This window comes from Pelodiscus sinensis, chromosome 13 (genome assembly GCF_049634645.1).
Source record: "Pelodiscus sinensis isolate JC-2024 chromosome 13, ASM4963464v1, whole genome shotgun sequence".
NCBI classification, from domain to species: domain Eukaryota; kingdom Metazoa; phylum Chordata; order Testudines; family Trionychidae; genus Pelodiscus; species Pelodiscus sinensis.
This window is the reverse complement of record NC_134723.1, coordinates 1,860,311-1,881,206: the sequence shown is the minus strand read 5'-3', so window position 1 is coordinate 1,881,206 and position 20,896 is coordinate 1,860,311. Positions and strand designations below refer to the sequence as shown.

At 63.0% G+C, this 20,896-nt stretch overlaps 1 protein-coding gene across 5 annotated transcripts in view; it reads right to left on the bottom strand.

Annotated features, from left to right (window-relative positions):
• Window positions 1-13,388, bottom strand: part of NHSL2 (NHS like 2) — an 89,190-nt gene extending 75,802 nt beyond the window's left edge. For 2 of the 5 annotated variants that reach the window (XM_075896590.1, XM_075896591.1), the window contains exon 1: window positions 12,857-13,388. In XM_075896590.1, the coding sequence (XP_075752705.1) occupies window positions 12,857-13,121 (265 nt within the window). In that variant the 5' untranslated portion in view covers window positions 13,122-13,388. The remainder of the gene's footprint in view (window positions 1-12,856) is intronic. The other 3 variants (XM_075896592.1, XM_075896594.1, XM_075896593.1) reach the window with 3 other exon arrangements.
• Between the last annotated feature and the right edge of the window lie 7,508 nt (window positions 13,389-20,896).

Below are 20,896 nucleotides of genomic sequence, written 5' to 3'. Positions count from 1 at the left end.
CTGCTCTGCCTCCCGCCTGCCACAGCTGGCAGTGCCCTCTGGGGAGGGGCCGTGAGCGGCAGGGCCCAGCCACACAGCCCCGTCCCGCCGCTCTCCCGTGTGTACCAGCCCAGCCTCAGCACGAGGGACCCGCAGCCGGGTGCCATGGCAACCTGCCGCCAGCTCTTCCCAAGGCTGCTCCAAGCAGCTGGCTCTGTGGCAGCAGGAGGTGGCACCGCCTCAGCCGGCAGGGCAGGACTCAGCCCCCGGACGCTCTGCCAGGGCTCATGGGGTCCCAGGGCCCAGCCCAGGGGCCCTAGCTCATGGGACAAGGGATGTGCACAGGCCACCCAGCTCAGTGGTGAAACAAGCCTCTCTCTCACTAGTTCATGCATCCAATGCACGGCCTTTGATGTACCCCTGGCACTGCCCAGTCTCTGTGTCCCTGCCCCCTGCCACTGCCCAGACCATATGTCCCTGCCCCTGTCTCCTGGCATTGCCCAGACTGTGCATCCTGGTCCCTGCTCCCGGCACTGCCCAGACCACATAATCTCTGACCTCTCACCTGGGGTCATGACGGGTGTGGAGAAAGTAAACAAAGTTATTTACTTGTTCCCATAAGAACTATGAAATTCAAAGGTAGCAAGTTTAAAACAAACAAACTGAAGTTTTTCTTCATGCAGTCCACAATCAACCTGTGGAACTCCTTGCTAGAGGATGCTATGAAGGCCAGGTCTTTAACAGGATTAAAAAAAGAGCTAGATAGATTCACGGAGGACAGGTCCATCAATACTTACTAGCCAGGATGGGCTGGGAGGGTGTCCCTGGCCTCTGTTCATCAGGGCTGGAAATGGGCGACAAGGGAGGGCTCACATGATGATTCCCGGTTCTGTTCACTCCCCTGGGGTACTGGTACTGGCCGCTGTGGACAGACCGGACCCTGGACCTTTGGTCAGACCCTGCTTGGCTGCTCTGATGTTGTCTACACGTGCAAACGCTCACCAGATCTTCCACTCCCACCTCACCCCAGCTCCATCGCAGAGCTCTGGCACGTGCCAGCCTCTCACAGCACGCAGCTGGGTTTGCCCCTCGGTTACAAGTTGACAGCCGGGAGCAACCCAACGTGACAATTCATGTTTCTTTATCAGGCTGGTCCCTGATCCCCAGTCCCTTGCAAAGCAGCCGCCAGCGGCTCTGTCCTCAGGGCCTCGCTCCGAAGTGCAGGGGCTGCACCTCGGGGACTGCGTTATCCGCGTAACCACGCCCTAGGGAGCCCCCAGGAACCCACCTAGCACTGACGTGCACGCGCGTCCGGCATCTGTCAGCCGAGCTCACGCGCCCGTCCCATCCCCCGGGCGCCCGGTGTCTATTTCCCGTAGGATGGGACTGCAGGGGCGAACCCGAGAGCCGAAGAAGTGGAGCTGGGGGAGCGGCTGTTTGCCGGACGGGCGGGGACTCTCTAGGAAGCGTTTGCTGGAGGGACCGATGATCTGCACCCTGCCCGCAGGCCTCCGGGGTCTGGGACCCGGCATCCCGGGATGGCCGGTCACCGCCCCCTGCGAGAGGACAGGGAGGGAGGAGCATCCAAAGCAGCCGCGTCCTGGCCCAGAGACAGCCCGGACAGCAGCAGGGGGGACTTGCTAGGAGCGGCTCAGCACAGCAGCCCCGGCACTGCCTGACTCATCCGCACTGGGGACTGGGCTGGCCCCAGCCCCCACCCTGGCCTCTTCCTCCCGGCACCGGGGCAGGCTCTGGCCTTCCCGCCCTGGCGAGGCCGGGGCCCGGGGACATTCCTCCTGTGGGGGTGGGGAGCACGTCCCAGCAGGGAACCGGCTTTTTGTCAAAACAACTGGGGCCATGTAAAACTGGCCACCGCTTCCCAAGGCGCCGGCTTTGCAGCTCCCTCTGCCGCCTTCCCCGGTGTCCTGAGCCCCTCGCTGCAGCGCGCCCCGTTTGCACTGCGCTTCCAGAGCAGCACAACTGGAACACTGCGCCCCTTCCCCCGCAGCGCGCCCCGTTTGCACTGCGCTTCCAGAGCAGCACAACTGGAACACTGCGCCCCTTCCCCCGCAGCGCGCCCCGTTTGCACTGCGCTTCCAGAGCGGCACAACTGGAACACTGCGCCCCTTCCCCCGCAGCGCGCCCCGTTTGCACTGCGCTTCCAGAGCGGCACAACTGGAACACTGCGCCCCTTCCCCCGCAGCGCGCCCCGTTTGCACTGCGCTTCCAGAGCAGCACAACTGGAACACTGCGCCCCTTCCCCCGCAGCGCGCCCCGTTTGCACTGCGCTTCCAGAGCAGCACAACTGGAACACTGCGCCCATTGCCCGCAGCGCGCCCCGTTTGCACTGCGCTTCCAGAGCGGCACAACTGGAACACTGCGCCCATTGCCCGCAGCGCGCCCCGTTTGCACTGCGCTTCCAGAGCAGCACAACTGGAACACTGCGCCCCTTCCCCCGCAGCGCGCCCCGTTTGCACTGCGCTTCCAGAGCGGCACAACTGGAACACTGCGCCCCTTCCCCCGCAGCGCGCCCTCGCCCTCAGCGCCCGCCCCGGACCCCCTGCCCTATCCCCACGGCGCGCCCCCTCCCTCAGCGCCCGCCCCGGACCCCCTGCCCTATCCCCACAGCGCGCCCCCTCCCTCAGCGCCCGCCCCGGACCCCCTGCCCTATCCCCACAGCGCGCCCCCTCCCTCAGCGCCCGCCCCGGACCCCCTGCCCTATCCCCACAGCGCGCCCCCTCCCTCAGCACCCGCCCTGGACCCCCTGCCCTATCCCCACGGCGCACCCCTTCCCTCAGCGCCCGCCCCGGACCCCCTGCCCTATCCCCACGGCGTGCCCCCTCCCTCAGCGCCCGCCCCGGACCCCCTGCCCTATCCCCACGGCATGCCCTCGCCCTCAGCGCCCGCCCCGGACCCCCTGCCCTATCCCCACGGCGCACCCCCTCCCTCAGCGCCCGCCCCGGACCCCTTGCCCTATCCCCACGGCGCGCCCCCTCCCTCAGCGCCCACCCTGGACCCCCTGCCCTATCCCCACGGCGCGCCCCCTCCCTCAGCGCCCGCCCCGGACCCCCTGCCCTATCCCCACGGCGCGCCCCCTCCCTCAGCGCCCGCCCCGGACCCCCTGCCCCGACCTTCCACAGCGCGCCCCCTCCCTCAGCGCCTGCCCCGACCCTCCACGGCGCGCCCTCGCCCTCAGCACCTGCCCCGGACTCCCTGCCCCGCCCCTCCACGGCGCGTCTCCTGGACCCGGGGTAGGGACGCATCCAGCCCCCGTGCCTGGTGGTGTCAGAGAGCAGCATGGGGCTGTGGAGTGGGGTCAGAGAGCTGCGGGGGGGTGGGGGGGGCGTAGAAAGCCAGTGCTGCAGGGATCTCTGGCCCCGCAGTTAACGGCCAGCTGCAGGACTGCTGCACTGTCTGTGACCAGCTAACAGGCAGCAGGGAGCCAGGCAAGATGCAGTGAGCATCTCCCATCTCTGGCACTGCCCAGACCACGCGTCCCTGCCCCTGCCCCTGCCCCTGCCCCTGCACTGCCCAGACTAGAGCTGTCAGATATCGGTTAATTGAATAGTCGAGTAACCTCATGAATTCTTGTTGGTTACTCGACTATTCGATAGTCCCCAAGGGTGGAGCCGGCAGCCAGTGCGCTCTGGCCTCACCCCCAAGGAGCCCCCTGCCCCCCCGTGCTGGAGTTTAAAAACCAGCTCCCCTTCCGGACCAGCTGCCTGTCGCCCTGCGCTGCTGCCTCTGATAAAGAGGCAGCAGTGCAGAGTGGCAGCAGCCCCTGTCTAGGGCGGGTCTGAGCTCCCGGACTCTTTACAAGCCAGGACTGAGCCAGGCTGCCTGCCTGCCTGCTAAAAAATGTACTGGCAAAGGGCAGGGAGGGAAATGCGTGTAGTCTATAGCATTAACCGAGAAGGGAAGAAGCCTGGATGCCAAGGATGCAGTGAGGTCAGGATATGCTACAATGCTCTCTCGCGCGCTCTCTGTGTTTTCTTGAAGAAGAAGAAACTTTATGAGTGGGAAATGTTATAGCTGGCAAACAGAGGCAAGAGACACTCACAGCATGGTATAGCGTTCCTGCCCATCTCGGCTAACAGCCATTGATGGACTCATCCTGCATGAACTTATCTAGTTCATTTTTTTAACACTGTTATAGTTTTGGCCTTCCCAATATCCTCTGGCAAGGAGTACCACAGGTTAACAGTGTGTTGTGTGAAGAAATACTTCCTTTGTCTGGTTTTAAATTTGCTGCTGGTTAATTTCCTGGGTGACACCAGTCCTTGCGCAAAGTGAAAGAGTAAAAAGCATAGAGAAGAGCGCTCCTATCAGGGCAGATCCAGTCTCCAAGGCTGGATCTCTGCTGAGAGCCGTTAGAGACAGACAGGCAGCCAAGATGGTACCGGACATGCCCCTGCTTTATGGCATGTGTTCGGGCTTCCTCTACTCTTAATTGTCATTCTTCTCCTCAATATAAAGTAGCCCTAGATAATAGCTGTTTATTCCGCTTGGTTTGATTGCAATGTCCCTGATGGCCTGGCAAGAGCCTTTGTGACTAAAAGTGAGAAAGTCACGTCCTGCAGTGGCACTAAGAGACACTGATATTCCGGGCTGGCCCTGGCTATTGCTCTGCACTGCACATGGGGAGCAATCTTTGTGATAAAATTACTTAGCAATGAATTAAATGACATTACTTAGCAGCCCTAATGCAGCCATCTCCCCCCACCCCCAAGTTACAATAGTATCCATGGCCCATCATGGCGGGGTAGTCTGATTTCAACCAAGGCGATTTAAATCACAGTTTAAATCTCACACCAAAAAAATCGATGTAAACAATTACCAAAAAAGGTAAGATTGCCTGTGCTCAGAGGGCACGTCATTCTGGACTACACCCCACGGAAGTCACGTCATTCTGGACTACGCCCCACGGAAGTCCCTGCCCTTCTGATTTTTGAGAACAGGGTCCCTTGGAAAAGCTGAGTGTTGCTGAAGTCCAGCAGGGACTAGATGTCTGGCCATGACGTTCCAAACTAAGGGGCCTGTATTATGTAATATAGAAAACGACACTCTGGCAACTGGCCACTAGATTTCTCTCACTGCAGCTTTCCGTGCTGCGTGCGGGAGTGAGTGACAGGTTCCAACCCGAGTTAACTAATTAAACAAGCCATAGGATTAGCTAAACTGCATCCAAGCCCGCAAACAGCCGGGGAACCACACTTATGCTACAAGCCGAGAGAGGGTCTCGAAGACGGATGCGCTGCCAAGTGATCTAGTTACAGCGCTAACCAGTGGACCCGCTCAGCCTTTGCCACTGTCTTGCCCTTCCAAGGGGCAGTTTTCCTTCTGGGGTTTCACTCTTGCACCTTGACACCGTCTTCTGTTTCACCCAAGGAACCAATTTCTTCACACTATTCCCAGAGCCGGGGGAGAGGAATATAGGCAGCTGTGTGCATGCTGAATAATGGCTCCCCTCTTCCTTTCCAGTGCACGCCACCGTTCCTTTCTACGCTGCCCCGTCCTTTCCTAGATATCATCTCTGCCTTAAGGCAACGGTTTAACGAGCTCCCCTGCCGTGCTTGGCCCAGCTCCACCACCACATAAGCACAGAACAAAAACAATCGCATCCAGCATGTGCCTGTCTGCATGTTACTGTTTAGTCTGAACATCAGAGCGGCCACACTGGGGCAGACCAAAGGTCCATCCACCCCAGTGTCTTGTCTGCCCACAGAGCCAATGCCAGGCGCCCAGAGGGAATGACCGGAGCAGGGAATCATCGCACGATCCCTCCCGTCGCCCATTCCCAGCCCCGACAAACAGAGGCCAGGGACACCCGCCCTGCCCAGCCTGGCTCGTAGCCACTGATGGACCCAACCTCCGTGAATCCATCTAGCTCTTTTCTTAACCTTGTGAACGTCTTGGTCTTCACAGCATGCTGAGAAACAGACACGGAAAGCCCAGATCTTTCAGGAGGCAAGAGCTGGTGGCTAGGCCGGCAGACTACAGCCTTCTGAGACTGTACCTGTAGGGGTAGCATGTGAGTGATGACATGTACTTGTTACTGTTATTTTTAAATGGGAAATTTAATATTTTATTGATGAGTTAAAAATCCAATTTAAATCAAAGAAATCAGGTTTTTTTTAAATGCAGTGCGGGGCACTAGGTAGGCGAAGGTGCCAGGGGTCCGCTTTGGAACCGGACAGTCCAGTATTTGAGCTTTCTGTTCGGGAAACACACTGAGAACACAGAAATGAGAAACCAGAACTGCCTCAGGCTGGAGCCAAAGCCAAGACCCAAGGGGCCTGTAACCTGAGCTCAGCCCCCCACAGCTGACCCCCTTGGGCCGAGCAAGTCTATTGCCAGCCCAGGTGACCCCGTTAAGCCAGGGCCCTGACCTGCAGGCTGAGCACCGCTGCCCTGGATTGCCCTTCCTCTCTGCCAGCCGCTGCCTGCCCTCAGCCCCCCGCTGGGGGAAGCTGGCACAGTGTTTGCTGGGGGTCTCGCTGGCTCGGCTCTGGCTGCGTTGCTCAGTCACTCCACACGTGGATTGGCCCAGACGCAGAAGGCCCAGCCTGAGCAGACAGCACGGCTGTTTCCGGAGGGAGAGACAGCAGAAGACAGGTGGGGATGGCCACCAGGCGGGGGGCAGGGCCCCGGAGTTGAGTCAGTCTTGGCTGGACTAGGGGAGGGAGGATGTTTTAGACCAGTGGTCCCCAACGCGGTGCCCGTGGGTGCCATGGCGCCCGCCGGGGCATGTATGTGCACCCGCCTACTGAGCAGAGCAGGGCTGGCCCAAGGCCGGCCCAGGCGCCCGGCGCACGTGCAGCCCCACCAGGTTGGGGACCAAGGACGGGAGTGGAGCCCCTTGCCCCCGAGAGGACTCAGGCTCTGCCCTGGCTCCGGTGCCGACATCCCTCCCGCGCTGCGCCGTGTCCCTGAGGACCAATGAAACCTCCTACTCTACTAGCCGGCGGAGAGTCCCCTCTGGCTGCAGGTGGGGTGCAGGGCCGGGGGCTCCCCGACGCGCCGTCACAAGGGAAAGCGAATTCTGAGAAGGACCCCGAGAAGCCCAAAGAGCCCAGCGGACACAGAGGAAAGTATCTTTGGGGGACGCGAATCAGACAAAATTCAGCACGAACCTGCCCAAGTGGGACAGAGGGAGCCCAGGTTAAATCTCTGCCGGCCGATAAACAGGCTGCTGTTCACCAGGACGTGGGGATTGTTTTACAGTGGAGTCCTGCAGCGTCTGGAGAGACCCCCCCCCCCGCAAGCTGCACACAAACCTCCAAGGATCCCGCGGCGGGACCAGCTGAGCCGGAGGACGTGACTAAGACCGACCACTCGAGACCTCTGGAGAGTCCCCCAGACGCTAGACGTGGAGCCAATGCCTGCGGGTGCGTGGAACCGAGCGCAGGCAGGGCACGCCGTAGGAACTCCCGTCTCTCTTGGAGCAAGTGAGTGGGAGTGCGCATGGGCTGGGCGCGTGGCCAGGAAGCTCAGCGGGTTGTACCTATGCTGTGCACGGAGGACGTCGTTCCCAACAGCTGCCCATCAGCAGCTCACACAGCGCTCCCCCGCCCCCGCCCGGGCCACGCAGGACACAGGGCACAGAGCGAGCTACTGACTCCGCTTCCCAAGTGGGAGCAGTGCGCGGACAGGGCAGCGGTGCACACGGCGGCCGGCCGTTTCCATCGCTGGTGCTGCGCACAAAGCCCTCAGTGGCTCGCGGTGCAGGGAACAAAGGTCACATCAAACGCCCGTTAGTTGGGGCTAGTCAGGGGTGTTTTCCTTCCAGGCGCCTGCTTCCTAGAGAGCGCCAAGAAAACGCCTTATCGGATAGGCATGTTCTGAAGATGGAGGTTTTGCAATGAAAACACACCCCTCGGCCCGTGGGCTTGGGACTAATTCAGGCAACTTGCAGGCAGCAACTCCGGTTTTCGTACAGTGTTTCTGGACAGGCTGGAGCTCTCCCCTGTCCCTACTGGGATGCTAGCTGAGTTACAGCCGGCCTTCCCGCTCGCTGGGAAGCCTCCAGCAGACAGATACCAACACCTGGGCTTCACGAAACCAGAGCAGCCCAAGCCAAGGGCAATTGAAATGTTTTCACGCGGGAGGGTTTGTACTGAAATAAAGAGCACGGGAGGGCGGCTGTGATTTCAGTGCTACCTTCGTGGGGCATAGGGCCACACACCCCACAGCCCTTCCCGAGGGTAGGAACCGGTCACGTCAGCTTGACAAGGAGCAGCCAGAGAAATTGACCGGGGGAGTGAAGTACCAGAGCAAGGAGCCTCCGTGGGGAAAGTGACGGAGGGTTTAGAAGCTGCTAACGGGATTGAGGAATGCGCCACGACTTGGACCCTTCCTGTTTGAACCGGCTGAGGCAGGGTTAGTCACAAAGGCCAGGAGACTGGCTCAGTTCAGATCTATCATCTCTCTTGACCGTCAGCCATAAGCAAGCAATCAGTGCACATCTGCACACACCCGACACTATCCCCACCCCAAAGCATAGCAGCTGCCTGGCCCACGGCATCGGCCGATGACATCATACACGCTCCGTGCACAGGGCTTGTGCATTGCACGTTTGTTCCAAAACAAACTCCACCCTTGGGCCCGATCTGACGCCCTGGGCCCCGACACACGACTAAACCCCACCCACCCCCGGCAGGAGTGACAGCGTGCACCCTGCGAAGGAGCAGCATTCTCCTCCCTGCTCCCCAGCCCCCCGCGCCGCCTCTCCCCAAACCCAGCCTCCCTGCTGGCTCAAACAGATGGGTTGGGCAGCGAGCCCACCAGGCCGACAGACTCAGGCTAGTTCGGACCCTGGGGGCTGGGAACACCAAGGGAAGAGACCCTGGCGGAGAGATCTCTGTCTGCAGATCCTGCCCCTGCCAAAAGGGACCGACTTCACCCGCCTCTGCCACTCACAGCAGGGCGTGGGCATGGAGGCAGCTCTGCTGGGCAGGTCCCCGGCCCGAGGGCCTTAGGGACGTTAAGGACTAGTCGACTATCCGATAAGCATTTATCAGACAGTCTGTCAACTAGTCAACTCCCCCATCCCATTGCCCCGCTTGCTGTCAATACGAGATAGAGGCAGCAAAGGGCGGGGAGGGGTGCTTCAAAGAAGCAGTGCCGCACAGTGAGCGGGGGTCAGCTGTGTGGCGGCTGCCCCTTTGAAACGCCGCCTCTGCATTTCAAAGGGGCAGCCGTGGAGCCCAGGGTCAGCAGACGACTCTGAGTCCCCTGCTGACCCCGGGCTGCATGTCTTTGAAATGCACAAGAGCCCCCGCTGGGGACTCTTGTACATTTCAAAGCAGGCACCCCCTGCAGCCTGGAGTCAGGGGGACTTCCCGCTGGCCCCGGGCTGCCCGCGGAATTCCGCATTCCTCCTTGGAAATGTACAAGAGCCCCAGCGGGGGCCCAGCGGGGGCTCTTGTACACTTCCAAGGAAGAATGAGGAAGTGCTTATCAAGGAGTCGATGGAAATTCCATCGACTACTCGACTAGCCAATTAACTGCAATTTAACATCCCTAGATCAAAGCCAGCAACTTCATCTGCCCCAGAAGCACTGCGCTGAGCCTGTCTCCAGCTGATAACGGCCTGGGTCATCCCAGGAGCAGCCCCACGCAGGAGAAACAGTCAGTCCCCAAGTCCTGGCAGGACACAGGTAGTGTCAAGCGAGCTGGTCGTGGCTACAGCATGACCGTCCGAGTGCACGAGATCACGCACACGCACATACACGCACACGCACACATGGACACACACGCGCGCACAGAGACAGGAACGTTGCAAGCGGCTTGGCTTTGTGACGGACGTGCTGGGCAATTCTGCGCTGGAGCGGGGCCGACATGGCGCCGACTGGAACGCCAAGTGCGGTGCCCAGAGCCAATCCCGGGCCGCACAGCCGCAGATCCACCACCGTCCGCCCCGGCGGCAGCAGGAGAGTCACCCCGCGACCTAGCGAGGGGCAGAGCCACGCATGTGCAGCTGCCGCCTCTCCTCCTCGGCCCTCCGCCTGTCCCACAGCCCTGCCTGCGTCCCTGCTCCGGCCTCCCCAGACCCCGTGCACCCTCCCCCTCTCGCCAGGCAGCTCTCCCGTGTGGCACTGCCCCTCCCCCTGCCCACCCTGGGCTAGACAGAGACGTTGCAAAAGACTCTTTTGGGCTCCCGCCGACGCTGCTCAACCCCCACGATGCTCTCTGCTCGGCCTCCCGGCTGGGCTGGAATTAAACGCAACCTATCACAGTTCAGAGGCAAGAAAAACTCAGTGGAATTCTCTGAGCAGATGGTCCCGAGAGCCCCTCTGGCCTCCCCGTTAGCCATCCTCTGCCCCAGAGCGTGCACCCGGGAAGCCGGCCTGGGCGCGAGGAGTTGGGGGGCACCGCACCCCCTGGCTGGAAGCGGCTTGCATTACACACAGGGCTACCGGTCGGTTCAGTGGCTCTCAGCGCCCCCACCAGCCCCCTCCATGCAGGATCCTTGGCTGCTCTCTCCGCGTGCCCTGGCAGCTTTTTGTAATTAGCACACGAGCGTCCGCAGCAGCAGCGCTCCCCACAGGCCTGAGTCCGAACACTTGGGCTTGCTCTGCATACAGGAAACAAGCTGCAGGATCCTGGCAGCAGCTGCCCCGGGCTCCGACCGAGCAACAAACGGCGCACGCGAGAGAATGCGGAACACAAGCTGCCTGTGCTCTGCCAAGGGCCTGGCGACAACGCGGAGTCTGCCGCGGGAAGCGCTCGGCACGGTCGGGAGACGTATTTGCAAACGGGCCTTTACAAGCACTTCTCACAGGGGCGTCGTTCAACCCCCCGCTGCCCATCTCCGCCACAGCTCAGCATCTGCCACGGGAAACACGAGCCTGCAAACGCAGAGACGCTGGCGCCGAGCAGAGCGTGTGGGGCAGCTTGTCGCTTTACGCCGCAGCACAAGGCCAGCAAAAGAGAGTCGTTAGCTAACGGCTGAATGGCTAACGAGGGACGCCTCTTTCGGGAGTCTTTAAAGAAGATTTAGATCCCTGTGGGAGAGGTTTACCTCCACGTCCCCCGCACCAGGGCCTTGGGGGAATGCGAGAAGCTACCAGCCCCACAAAACCCACCCCGGTGTTACACTGTGCCCGGCTGGGCAGGCGGCATGGGTGTCCAGCACAGCAGGAAGGCTCCCAGCTACAGCACACACCTCGGGGGGATGCTGTGATCTAAGGCGCCCCCCGGTAGGATGTCAAATCCTGTTTAACCAGTTAACCACAAGTTAACCAATTAAAGGGGGGGCCGGAGCAGCCCCTCTGCCACGGACAGGGGTTTCTCCGGTTGGTCCGTCGGAGCAGCCCTGCCTGCGATGGGCCCTGCAGGGCTGGGTGCTGCCAGAACGGGTGGGAAGCTGCTCCAGGGCCCACTGGTTAACCGGAACTAGTAACAGGTGAGGGTTACCAGTTAACCGGTTACCCATTCCCACCCGCACTCCCATCGCAGGGCCAGTGGTCTGGGAAATGCCCAGGGTTTGGGCAACTGTTGGGAGAGGCAGGATTGCGCCTGTGGCTGCCGCGCTGTTCTCAGCCCACCCTGCGATGCCTTGCTCCTGCCCTGGGCGAGAGCTGCCCGGGACGTGTTGCCAGGGCAGGAGGGACACCGGCCAGCGCTGGAAAGCCCGTGCGCCTCCCTCCTCCAGCGACACGTCACGTCACGTAAAGGCGGGGGGGATGGGCGGGCGCAAGCCTCGCCGCCAGCCAGAAGGGTCGTGTGAGCGGATCCGCCGCCTGCGGAGATGGGACGACGGCCAGGTGCCCGCATGAGAGGCAGGCGCCAAGTGTGAGCGGAGCATCCACCTGTGCCCAGGCCCACAGCCTCCAGCGGGAAGGAGCACACAAGGCTTCGCAGGCCCTGCCGCTCCGGGGGATCAGCGGCGGGGTCCTGCCAATCTCTCGGCCACACAGGGCTGCGGGAAGAAGGGGGTCTGGGTGTTTGCCCCTTCCCCCCACTAACAGTGAAGCACTGGCAGAGCCATACCCGCAGCTTGCAGCCCAGCGCCCTTGCCGGACTGCATGGGCCAGGATACCCCAGAGCCCCGTCACCAAACTGGGATTTCACTAGCTCAAAGCCTGCATGCTCCGGCCATGTCGGTCCGGGGGGAGGGGGCCCTGAGGGTCCCACATGCACCATGGAGAACTTTGTCACCTCCAACCCTGCCACCTCCTGCCCATCCACACTTGCAAACCAGCCCCGCACCCGGCCCACAGAGATGCCCCTGCGGAAAGGGGAAGGGTCCGAGACACGCCTGGGCCCGCTGGAGACTTTGCTATTGCTACAGACGCGACACGGAAGGTGCTCAGGGACTACGACAGGCGACACTTTAGGACAGACACACAGACAGGCACTTCAAGGACCCCTGCAGGGTCGCTGGCTACATCGCAGAAATAACCCTGGAGCCAGTCCCGGCCGGGGCACTTTGAGAGCAGCCCCGGCCGGGCCATCACGCCAGCATTGTTCTGTTTTCACATTGATCCTTTTACAATTCAAAGCCAAGAAACTCCCCCCCCTCCAGCCAACAGAGCCTGGCAGCTTTGCTCCAGCAGAGACTGGGGCGGAGTAGGACCAGCCCGGTCCCCGGCTGCCCAGGCAGGCCGGCCAAGGGCTGGGTGCCACCCCAGGGCACTGGGCCTGCGGGAGAAATGACAGCTAGCTGCTAGCCCTGCCCTGCCCTGCCGCACGCAGCCCCATCCCTTGGGACCCAGGCGCCCCCAGAACCTGCGCCAGGGCGGGCACCGGCTGCTTGGCAGGTCCCGCTGCGAGGGGCGCAGGGCGAGACCCGAGCCCGGCTGGGAGGGGCAGGGGGCTCGGGAAGTTGGCCTGAAAGGGCCCCGCTGCCGCCCGCGGCGTCCCGGTCTCTTACCTGGCGCAGGCGGGGCAGGGCGCCCGCGCAGCAGCCCCTGCAGGCGGCTCATGCGGTGGCGCAGCCGGGCGGCGCGGCGGCCCAGCGCCAGCAGGTGCCCCTCGATCTCTCCGAGCAGCGCCAGCGCGTGGCCGCTCAGGTCGGCGAGCTGGCGGAGCAGCGTGAGCGAGGCGAGGCTGCAGACGTCCCGCAGCTCGGCCAGCGGCAGCGCGGCGCGGCGCGGGCACAGGCGGCGGGGCTGCACCGTGCGCCGGTAGAACGGCATGGCCGGGGCGCAGCGCGGCGCCCTGCCCGGCCCAGCCTCTGCGCTCCGCGCGCAGCTCCGGCCGGCCGGGCGTCCCCGAGCCAGCCCCGCGGCGTGGGCCGGGCCGCTCCCTCCCCTGGCGCCGGGGCACTTGGGGGCGGCGCCCCGGCCGGAGAGCCCCTTTGGTGGGGGCTGGGCGGGCTGCTTGCGCCTGTGCCGCGCTTTGAGATCCGGGCCGGGGGCCCCCGGGCCCGCTCCTGCAAGCCCCTGCTCGCAGCCCCCGCTCCGTCCCCTTGAGCTCCCGCCGGAGAGGTTTCCCGCCTGTGCAAGTGCCTCCAGGATCCGGATCGGGCCCGTAACCGGCAACTGTCTGCCCAGGGATGCAACAAACAGGGGCCCAGCTGGCCTGGGGGGGTTGCTTTGCCAGGGCTTCACCCCAACTTCCCTCTCCTGCAGCCCCTACCCTGATGTTCCCTCGAATTTTTCTTTCCATGTGCAGAATAAATTTTGTTTTGTGCACTAAGGCATGTGTGGATGTGCACTACACATGCTGGATGGAGGGCCGTGCATAGCCATCCTTCCTCGCTGCCCTGCGCCCTCGTCAGGCCGACAGGTGGACTCGAACCCCGATCTTAGAGCATGAGCCTCTAGCAGGCGTGTGGGTTACACTCGGGGACAGGCCCCCTGCTGCCAGGCTGAGGGGTTGGGGCAGAATCAGAGCATCCCTGCGGTGTCCCCCTTGGTGCCAAGTGCCAACCAATCCCCCCCTCCCAGGGCTGTTTCCTTGCCACGCCCCACGTGTTTCCTAGGAATCTGCCACCATACCCATGACGCTGCCCTTCCAGATCCCATAATCCCCCCGGGCTCCTGAGGGTACATCCTGTCTGGGCAGCCTGATCCTACAGACACGCCTGGCCTACGCCTTTGGCCCCTCATGTGTTCTAGCCCCTCTCCCCTGCCCCCGCTCCGGCTGGCCTGTGCCGAGTGCAAGTCCGCTGAGGGCTACTTCATGTTGGCGGGTACCCGCAGCTCACTGCTGTGGATGCTGCTCTCGGCGGGTAGCCACGTCCGTGGACAGGGATGTCTGTGGATCATTTTTATAAGTGTGGGCACCAATTTTGTATCCACAGGGCTCTAGGTTTTAGTGCAGGAAGTCTCAGGTTTGCTCCTGCCCACCACCGTGTCCACGCCTACCCAGCCACGTCCCAGCGTGGGGCAAACCCAACCCCCTTTTCTGCTGCACTGGCCACCCGCCCAGCACCCCAGGACAGGCTCCCCTCTTGGCGTGGCCATGGCCTGGACAGCAAGGGGCGCTCCGTTCTTTCCCAGCGCCAGTTCGGAGGGACAGAGCCAGGAACCGAGTCTCCCTGGGGTGCTGGGCGCAGAGGAGCAGGCTGGGGAAGCAGGCCATGGGGCGGAAAGGCGCAAGCAGGGTCCCACGCTGACCCCTGCTGCAGTCTGGCCCTGAGGTGCAGAGAGGTGAGGGGGCGGGGGAGGGCCACAAGGGGCCCACGATTTGCTGACTGTGAGGCGGGGCTGGCCAGGCCCTGGCTCAGCGGCTGGTGCGCACTTCTCAGCTACCCTTTAGTCCTAGTCCTCTGCCCGCGCTGGCCAGCAGGTGTGTGTGCGGGGGAAGGGAGGGTTGTGAATGGGACCCCTAGGACTGGGCAAAAGCCCACGGCAGCCACACACCTTGCGTTGGCAGTCCCGGGGGAAGGGTGCCTGGGGCACTGCCGCCATGGAATGGGGGTGGGGGAGCCGGGGAGGCTAACGGGGCCTGCGAGAGGGCAACATGGTGAGCTGTTCGGCTTGCATTGTGTTGCATTCCTCTCCAGTGAGTGCGCCTGCCCCCCGCCCCAGCAGCTGCGCGCCTCTGTCCTCCCGCTCCGCTCAGCAGCAAACGCTAAAGTAAATGTTTATGCTGGACCCGCTGCAAACATTCCCCTCGTTGGAAGCCCCCCACCCCCCTCAATCTCGCCGGCTGGTTGAAGATGGTGGATTCCGGCCTGCGTGGAGCTTTGACGTGCACCGGGAGCATCCGGCCCTGCCGGGGCGTCACGTCACGTACCGATGAGGAGGAGCCCGAGTGGGCTGGGCCCAGCCAGGAGAAGGGACGGGGCTGCTCCTTCAGGGAGACGTGCCCGGGTGCTGCGATTCACCGACGCCCTGAGAGGCTCGGGAGCGGCTGTGGGTCTTTCGTTGTACTCCCTTCCCAACCCACTTCCCCCACGTTGAGGGTGGCCGTGGGGCAGGCTGTAACTGTTGGAGGCTCGCTGAGGGCACGGGCTGGGCACGCCAAAGCCAGGGCATCACCCCCTTTCATGGTTCCTCTCTCGCCGGCCTCAAGAAAGGTGCCCCGGCATTTGGCACGCGAGGGAGAGAGATCCCTCAGGCCGCGGTGGCGCCATTTTGAGGCATGGAGCGGGAAGGGAAGGAGTCCTGCGCCCAGCAGACCCCGCCGCGGGGACCGCGGGAGGCGGAATGGAATGAACCGAGTTGGAAACGAGCCAGGGGTTGGGAGTTCAAACTCCTACTCCGCCAATACAGGCCTTAGGAGCTTGAACGGCAACCCGGCAGTCAAGGCCTGTGGCTTGTCTCCCCTCCTAAGGACGAGCCCTCCAAGCAGCAGGGGGCTGGGGCAGACTCAGACCCCCCATCGGTAACAGGGCCTAGATCAGGGCTACTGAACACGCGGCCCGTGTGTGTGCGACCCACGGTGCGGTGTGGGGTCAACACGCAGGTGGGATCCTTTGAACGCGGCCTCCACTGGGCACACGCCCCCCAGCGGCGAGGTGTCGCCCCGGCGGGTGAGCACTGCAAGACGCAAGCGGACGGGCCGGCTGGAACACATGGGTAGCGGGTGTCGGTGTTTCTAGCTCCCAGGGAGGAGGTGCCGGGAGCGCCGGGGCATTGTGGGACGTGCTTTGTATTCATGCCCGTCAGGCTGAAAAGCTGTTTGCACGTAGAAGCAACCACGCGGCCCTCGGCCTGTGCTGAGTATCACTGTGGCCCCCGGGGCTTCCACAGTTGAGTAGCCCTGGCCTAGCTGTTCCTTGGAAGTCTCCTGACCAAGCCCCGCCCTGCTTGGCTTCAGGAGGCTGCCCACAGGACGTCGCAAAGGGAAGTAAACAAGCAGTGCGGTGAGGCCAGGCTGCATAATTACAGCCCCTGCAGGGTTTGGTCAGGGACCAGAGGGCATCTCTGATGTGGGCTCCGTTCAGCGTGCGGCACTGAGCCCCGTGCTCGCTTGCGGCCTCGCTGTGCCTGGAGCAAGCTGCCTGCGGCGAGGCCCCGTCTGGAAGCAGATGGTTCGGATTCGAGGTCTGCAAGGCTGTCTCTGCAGGGCTTTGGGAAACTTTATCCCCTGCCTGACACAGGCTAATTTTAACATGTTTTTATTTGATCTTTTCTTCTTGCCAAGATTTCAATAAAAGCTCCTTGGCAGCGGATTCCTATGTCCGCTCGGCCTTCCCCCGCCCACTCCCAGGGCCTCGCGAGCTGCGCTGGGCTTCCCACAGGAAGCGACGGAGGAACGTTCACTGTCCAAGACGTTGGAGCAACCTCCTGCCCTCGTGGAAGCCCGAGAGCCTCTGCTGCAGCTAGTGGGGGAAATCAAGTTCCAGGCCCAGCGTTGGAGGCAGGGAGGCTCCCACTCCCTGGATCCTCCCCCCTGTAAAACATGCGGCAGTCCGGAGCCCCGCTGGGGAGGAAGACGTGGGGGAGAGGGAGGAGAAAGAGCGAATGGGCCGAGCGCCTGCCCTGCCCAAAGCAGCCCGCAGAACTCGCGGTGTGCGGGGTGGGGAGCCCGCGGAGCGCCACGGCCCATGGTGCTCACAGAACCCCAGAGAAGGGCTGTCGACCGGCCAATCGCACTGACCCAAACACCTTTGCCCCACCCCTTTTCCAAGGCCCCGCCTCCTGCTCACGCCACCGCCCAGTTCTGTCCCGCCCTCACTTTCTCACTTTGCCCAGGCTGGGGCAGGGGGCTAGGGTGACGGAGGGCTACTGGCTCTGGGTGGCTTTCCTCAGGCAGCTCCTGGAAGCGACTGACATGTCCAACTTCTAGGCTCTAGGGCAGCCAGGCAGCTCCATGTGCCACCCCTGCCTGCTGGCGCCACCCCTACAGTTCCTATTGGCTGTAGTTCCCAGCCAATGGGAGCTGCAGAGTCAGCACTGAGGGAGGAGGCAGTGTGTGGAGCCAGAGGGACGTGCTGGCTGCTTCAGGGAGATGCATGCGGAAAAACGTGCCAGCTGTCTACACTGGCTGCTTGAGTTTCCGCAAGAGCACTGACTCTGTAAGGTACAAAATCAGAGCTTCTTGCGGAAATACTATGCTGCTCCCATTCAGGCAAAAGTTCCTTTTGTGCAAAGCTTTTATGCAAAAGGGCCAGTGTAGACAGCTCAGATTTGTTTTGCGCAAAAGCGCGTCTAGATTGGCCACAGATGCTTTTGCAGAAAAGCACTTTTGCAGAAAAGCATCCATGCCAATCTAGATGCTCTTTTCTGCAAATGCTTTTAACGGAAAAGTTTTCCGTTAAAAGCATTTGCGGAAAATCATGCCCGTCTAGACGTAGCCCAATTGTATTAACTGCAGGAACACAAAACACTGCAGGGGACCCTCATCTTTTTTCTCGTACCTGTGCCGATTGCAGGAGAAGTGACAGGAAAAAGAGCACAGTCTCCTCAAATTCAAAACCGTTCATTTTGAGTTGATCGGACACTTTTTCTCACAGGGATTCTTGGCGTGGCCGCCAGACTGAAACCTCAGCCGTTCACCCAGCTCCGGCTGTGAGCCCCCGGCCCCAGGTACCCACTGCCTGGCTTGTGTGCCTTCAGCACTGTCCTTGGGCTGGCGACACGTGGAGTGTTTTGTGCCACGTTTGTGTGGCCGAAGACAAGAGAAGGGAAGCGGAGGCAGGCCCTTCCCTGCTGAGTGAGGAAGAGAGCCCATCTGTCAGGACTAGAGCACCGCGTGGAGTGCGCAGTGCGCGGTGAATACCTGCGTCAGGCTGCGGAGGGATGGAGAGGCAGAGGGACAGCTCTCACGTCACCCCTGTGCCTGCGTTTCCCCAGCCACGGCCTGCTGGGTGCTGATTCCTCCAGGTTTCTGCTGATTCCTTGCTGGCCTGTGTGTCAGACCCATGTTCCTGGGGGGTTCCACTCTGGTCCCTCTGCGCCATTCGCCAGACCGCAGGGCGATGGGGGCATGTGGGTTCACTCTCTGCCGTCTGCTTTGGGCTGGGGACCCCGGATATTCGGCCCTTGTCCAGACAGGCACTTCACTGGCGAACAGACACGGCTGACAGCGATCCCTAGGCTCCCAGACCAGCCCCGAGTGCAAGCCAGTCTCATTGCCGAGCCCCCACATGCCGCCCTGGGCCACATGCCGCGGGCAAGGTGCTGCTCTCAGACACCTGACATCCATCAGCCGCGTGCATGGGTCAAAGGCAGGCTTTCTCCCAGCATGCACTGCTTTGCAGGTGGATGCCGCGGATTCGAGAGGAGCCAGAGGGTTAGGCGGCGGTGCACGGAAAGGGGCCGGGTAACAGGGGAGGGGCTGACTCAGGCTGGGAAGGGGCAGGGTGCACGAGGGAGGAGACGTTGCCTGACGGTGACTGAGGCTGGATGGCTGGGCTCCAATGCACGCGTGGGGGGCACATGTGCTCCTTGTACAACCTGCAGCTTCGCCAGGGGAGGGAGGGAGGCCAGGCAGAAAGAGGGAGGGAGGCCAGGCGGAAAGAGGGAGGGAGGCCAGGCGGAAAGAGGGAGGGAGGGAGGGAGGGCAGGCGGAAGGAGGGAAGGAGGGAGGGAGGCCAGGCAGAAGGAGGAAGGAGGGAGGGAGGCCAGGCGGAAGGCGGAAGGAGGGAAGAAGGGAGGGAGGCCAGGTGGAAGGAGGGAGGGAGAGAGGGCAGGCGGAAGGCGGAAGGAAGGAGGGAGGGAGGGAGAGAGGGCAGGCGGAAGGCGGAAGGAGGGAGGGAGGCCAGGCGGAAGGCGGAAGGAGGAAGGGAGGGAGGCCAGGTGGAAGGAGGGAGGGAGGGAGAGAGGGCAGGCGGAAGGCGGAAGGAGGGAGGAAGGGAGGGAGGCCAGGCGGAAGGCGGAAGGAGGGAGGGAGGGAGGCCAGGCGGAAGGAGGGAGGGAGGGAGAGAGGGCAGGCGGAAGGCGGAAGGAGGAAGGGAGGGAGGCCAGGCGGAAGGAGGAAGGGAGGGAGGCCAGGTGGAAGGAGGGAGGGAGGGAGAGAGGGCAGGCGGAAGGCGGAAGGAGGGAGGGAGGGAGGCCAGGCGGAAGGAGGAAGGAGGGAGGGAGGGAGGCCAGGTGGAAGGAGGGAGGGAGGGAGAGAGGGCAGGCGGAAGGCGGAAGGAGGGAGGGAGGGAGGCCAGGCGGAAGGAGGGAGGGAGGGAGAGAGGGCAGGCGGAAGGCGGAAGGAGGAAGGGAGGGAGGCCAGGCGGAAGGTGGAAGGAGGGAGGGAGGGAGGCCAGGCGGAAGGAGGGAGGGAGGGAGGCCAGGCGGAAGGAGGGAGGGAGGGAGGCCAGGTGGAAGGAGGGAGGGAGGGAGGCCAGGCGGAAGGTGGAAGGAGGAAGGGAGGGAGGGCAGGCGGAAGGAGGAAGGAGGAAGGGAGGGAGGCCAGGCGGAAGGAGGAAGGGAGGGAGGGAGGGAGGCCAGGCAGAAGGCGAAGGAGGGAGGAAGGGAGGCCAGGCGGAAGGAGGAAGGGAGGGAGGCCAGGTGGAAGGAGGGAGGGAGGGAGGGAGGCCAGGCGGAAGGCGGAAGGAGGGAGGAAGGGAGGCCAGGCGGAAGGAGGAAGGGAGGGAGGCCAGGCGGAAGGAGGAAGGGAGGGAGGCCAGGTGGAAGGAGGGAGGGAGGGAGGCCAGGTGGAAGGAGGGAGGGAGGGAGGCCAGGCAGAAGGCGAAGGAGGGAGGAAGGAAGGCCAGGTGGAAGGAGGGAGGGAGGGAGGCCAGGCGGAAGGAGGAAGGGAGGGAGGCCAGGTGGAAGGAGGGAGGGAGGGAGGCCAGGCGGAAGGGAGGCCTAGCGAGGGAGAGGAAAGGGCTGGCGCGCACGAGTACCGGTAACAGCCCTGGCTGGCCTGCCAGGACGCCTGCAGCCGTCATGCCCGGCCTTTGGGGCAGGGAAGGGGGAAGGCGCGGCTCTGCGGGTCAGGGGCCGGCTGCAGCGTGGCGCCTGCGTGGCCCTTCCTGTGTCTCTGCCTCGTGGGCCTGGTTTCAGAGCTTGCTGAGCTTATCCCATCCCCGCCTGGGAGAGACGCGCAGCCCGGCTCTGTCCCCCCACAGCAGAAACGCCCATTGCTGCCCCCGGGCCAGCGTGCCCCGACTGCCCCATGGGGCTAACCGCTTCCCTGGGAGGGCCCTGAGCCAGGCCAGCTGGTCACCATGGCTCCAGGTGGAGCCCAGTGGCACTTCTGGGGCCTGGAGAACACGCGCTTGTCCCTGCCCTGAGGTGCCCAGGTCCCAGCAACACCCTGAGCGTGCAGACCAGTCCCTCAGCAGGGTGGGAGGGAGCGCGAAGGCTGGTGAATGTGGCTTCAAGACAAGCAGGGCGGCTAGAGCGGATCAGGCTTTTCTATAAGGCCTTTGGTCCGGCAAAGCGGGGTAGTTCCCAGCTCCTCACTGCCTGGTCGCGTCCTCTCTGTCATGGGCTCCACAGCATGGAGGTGGGGGGACAGTCTCTGCAGCCGGCTTTCTCCAGTCCAGCTCCCACAACGGACAGGGGGCCCCCCCAGTCTGGGCAGCGGAGGGAGGCCGAGGGGCCAGCCGCAGGTTTAAGATCACAGCCGGAGGATGGAA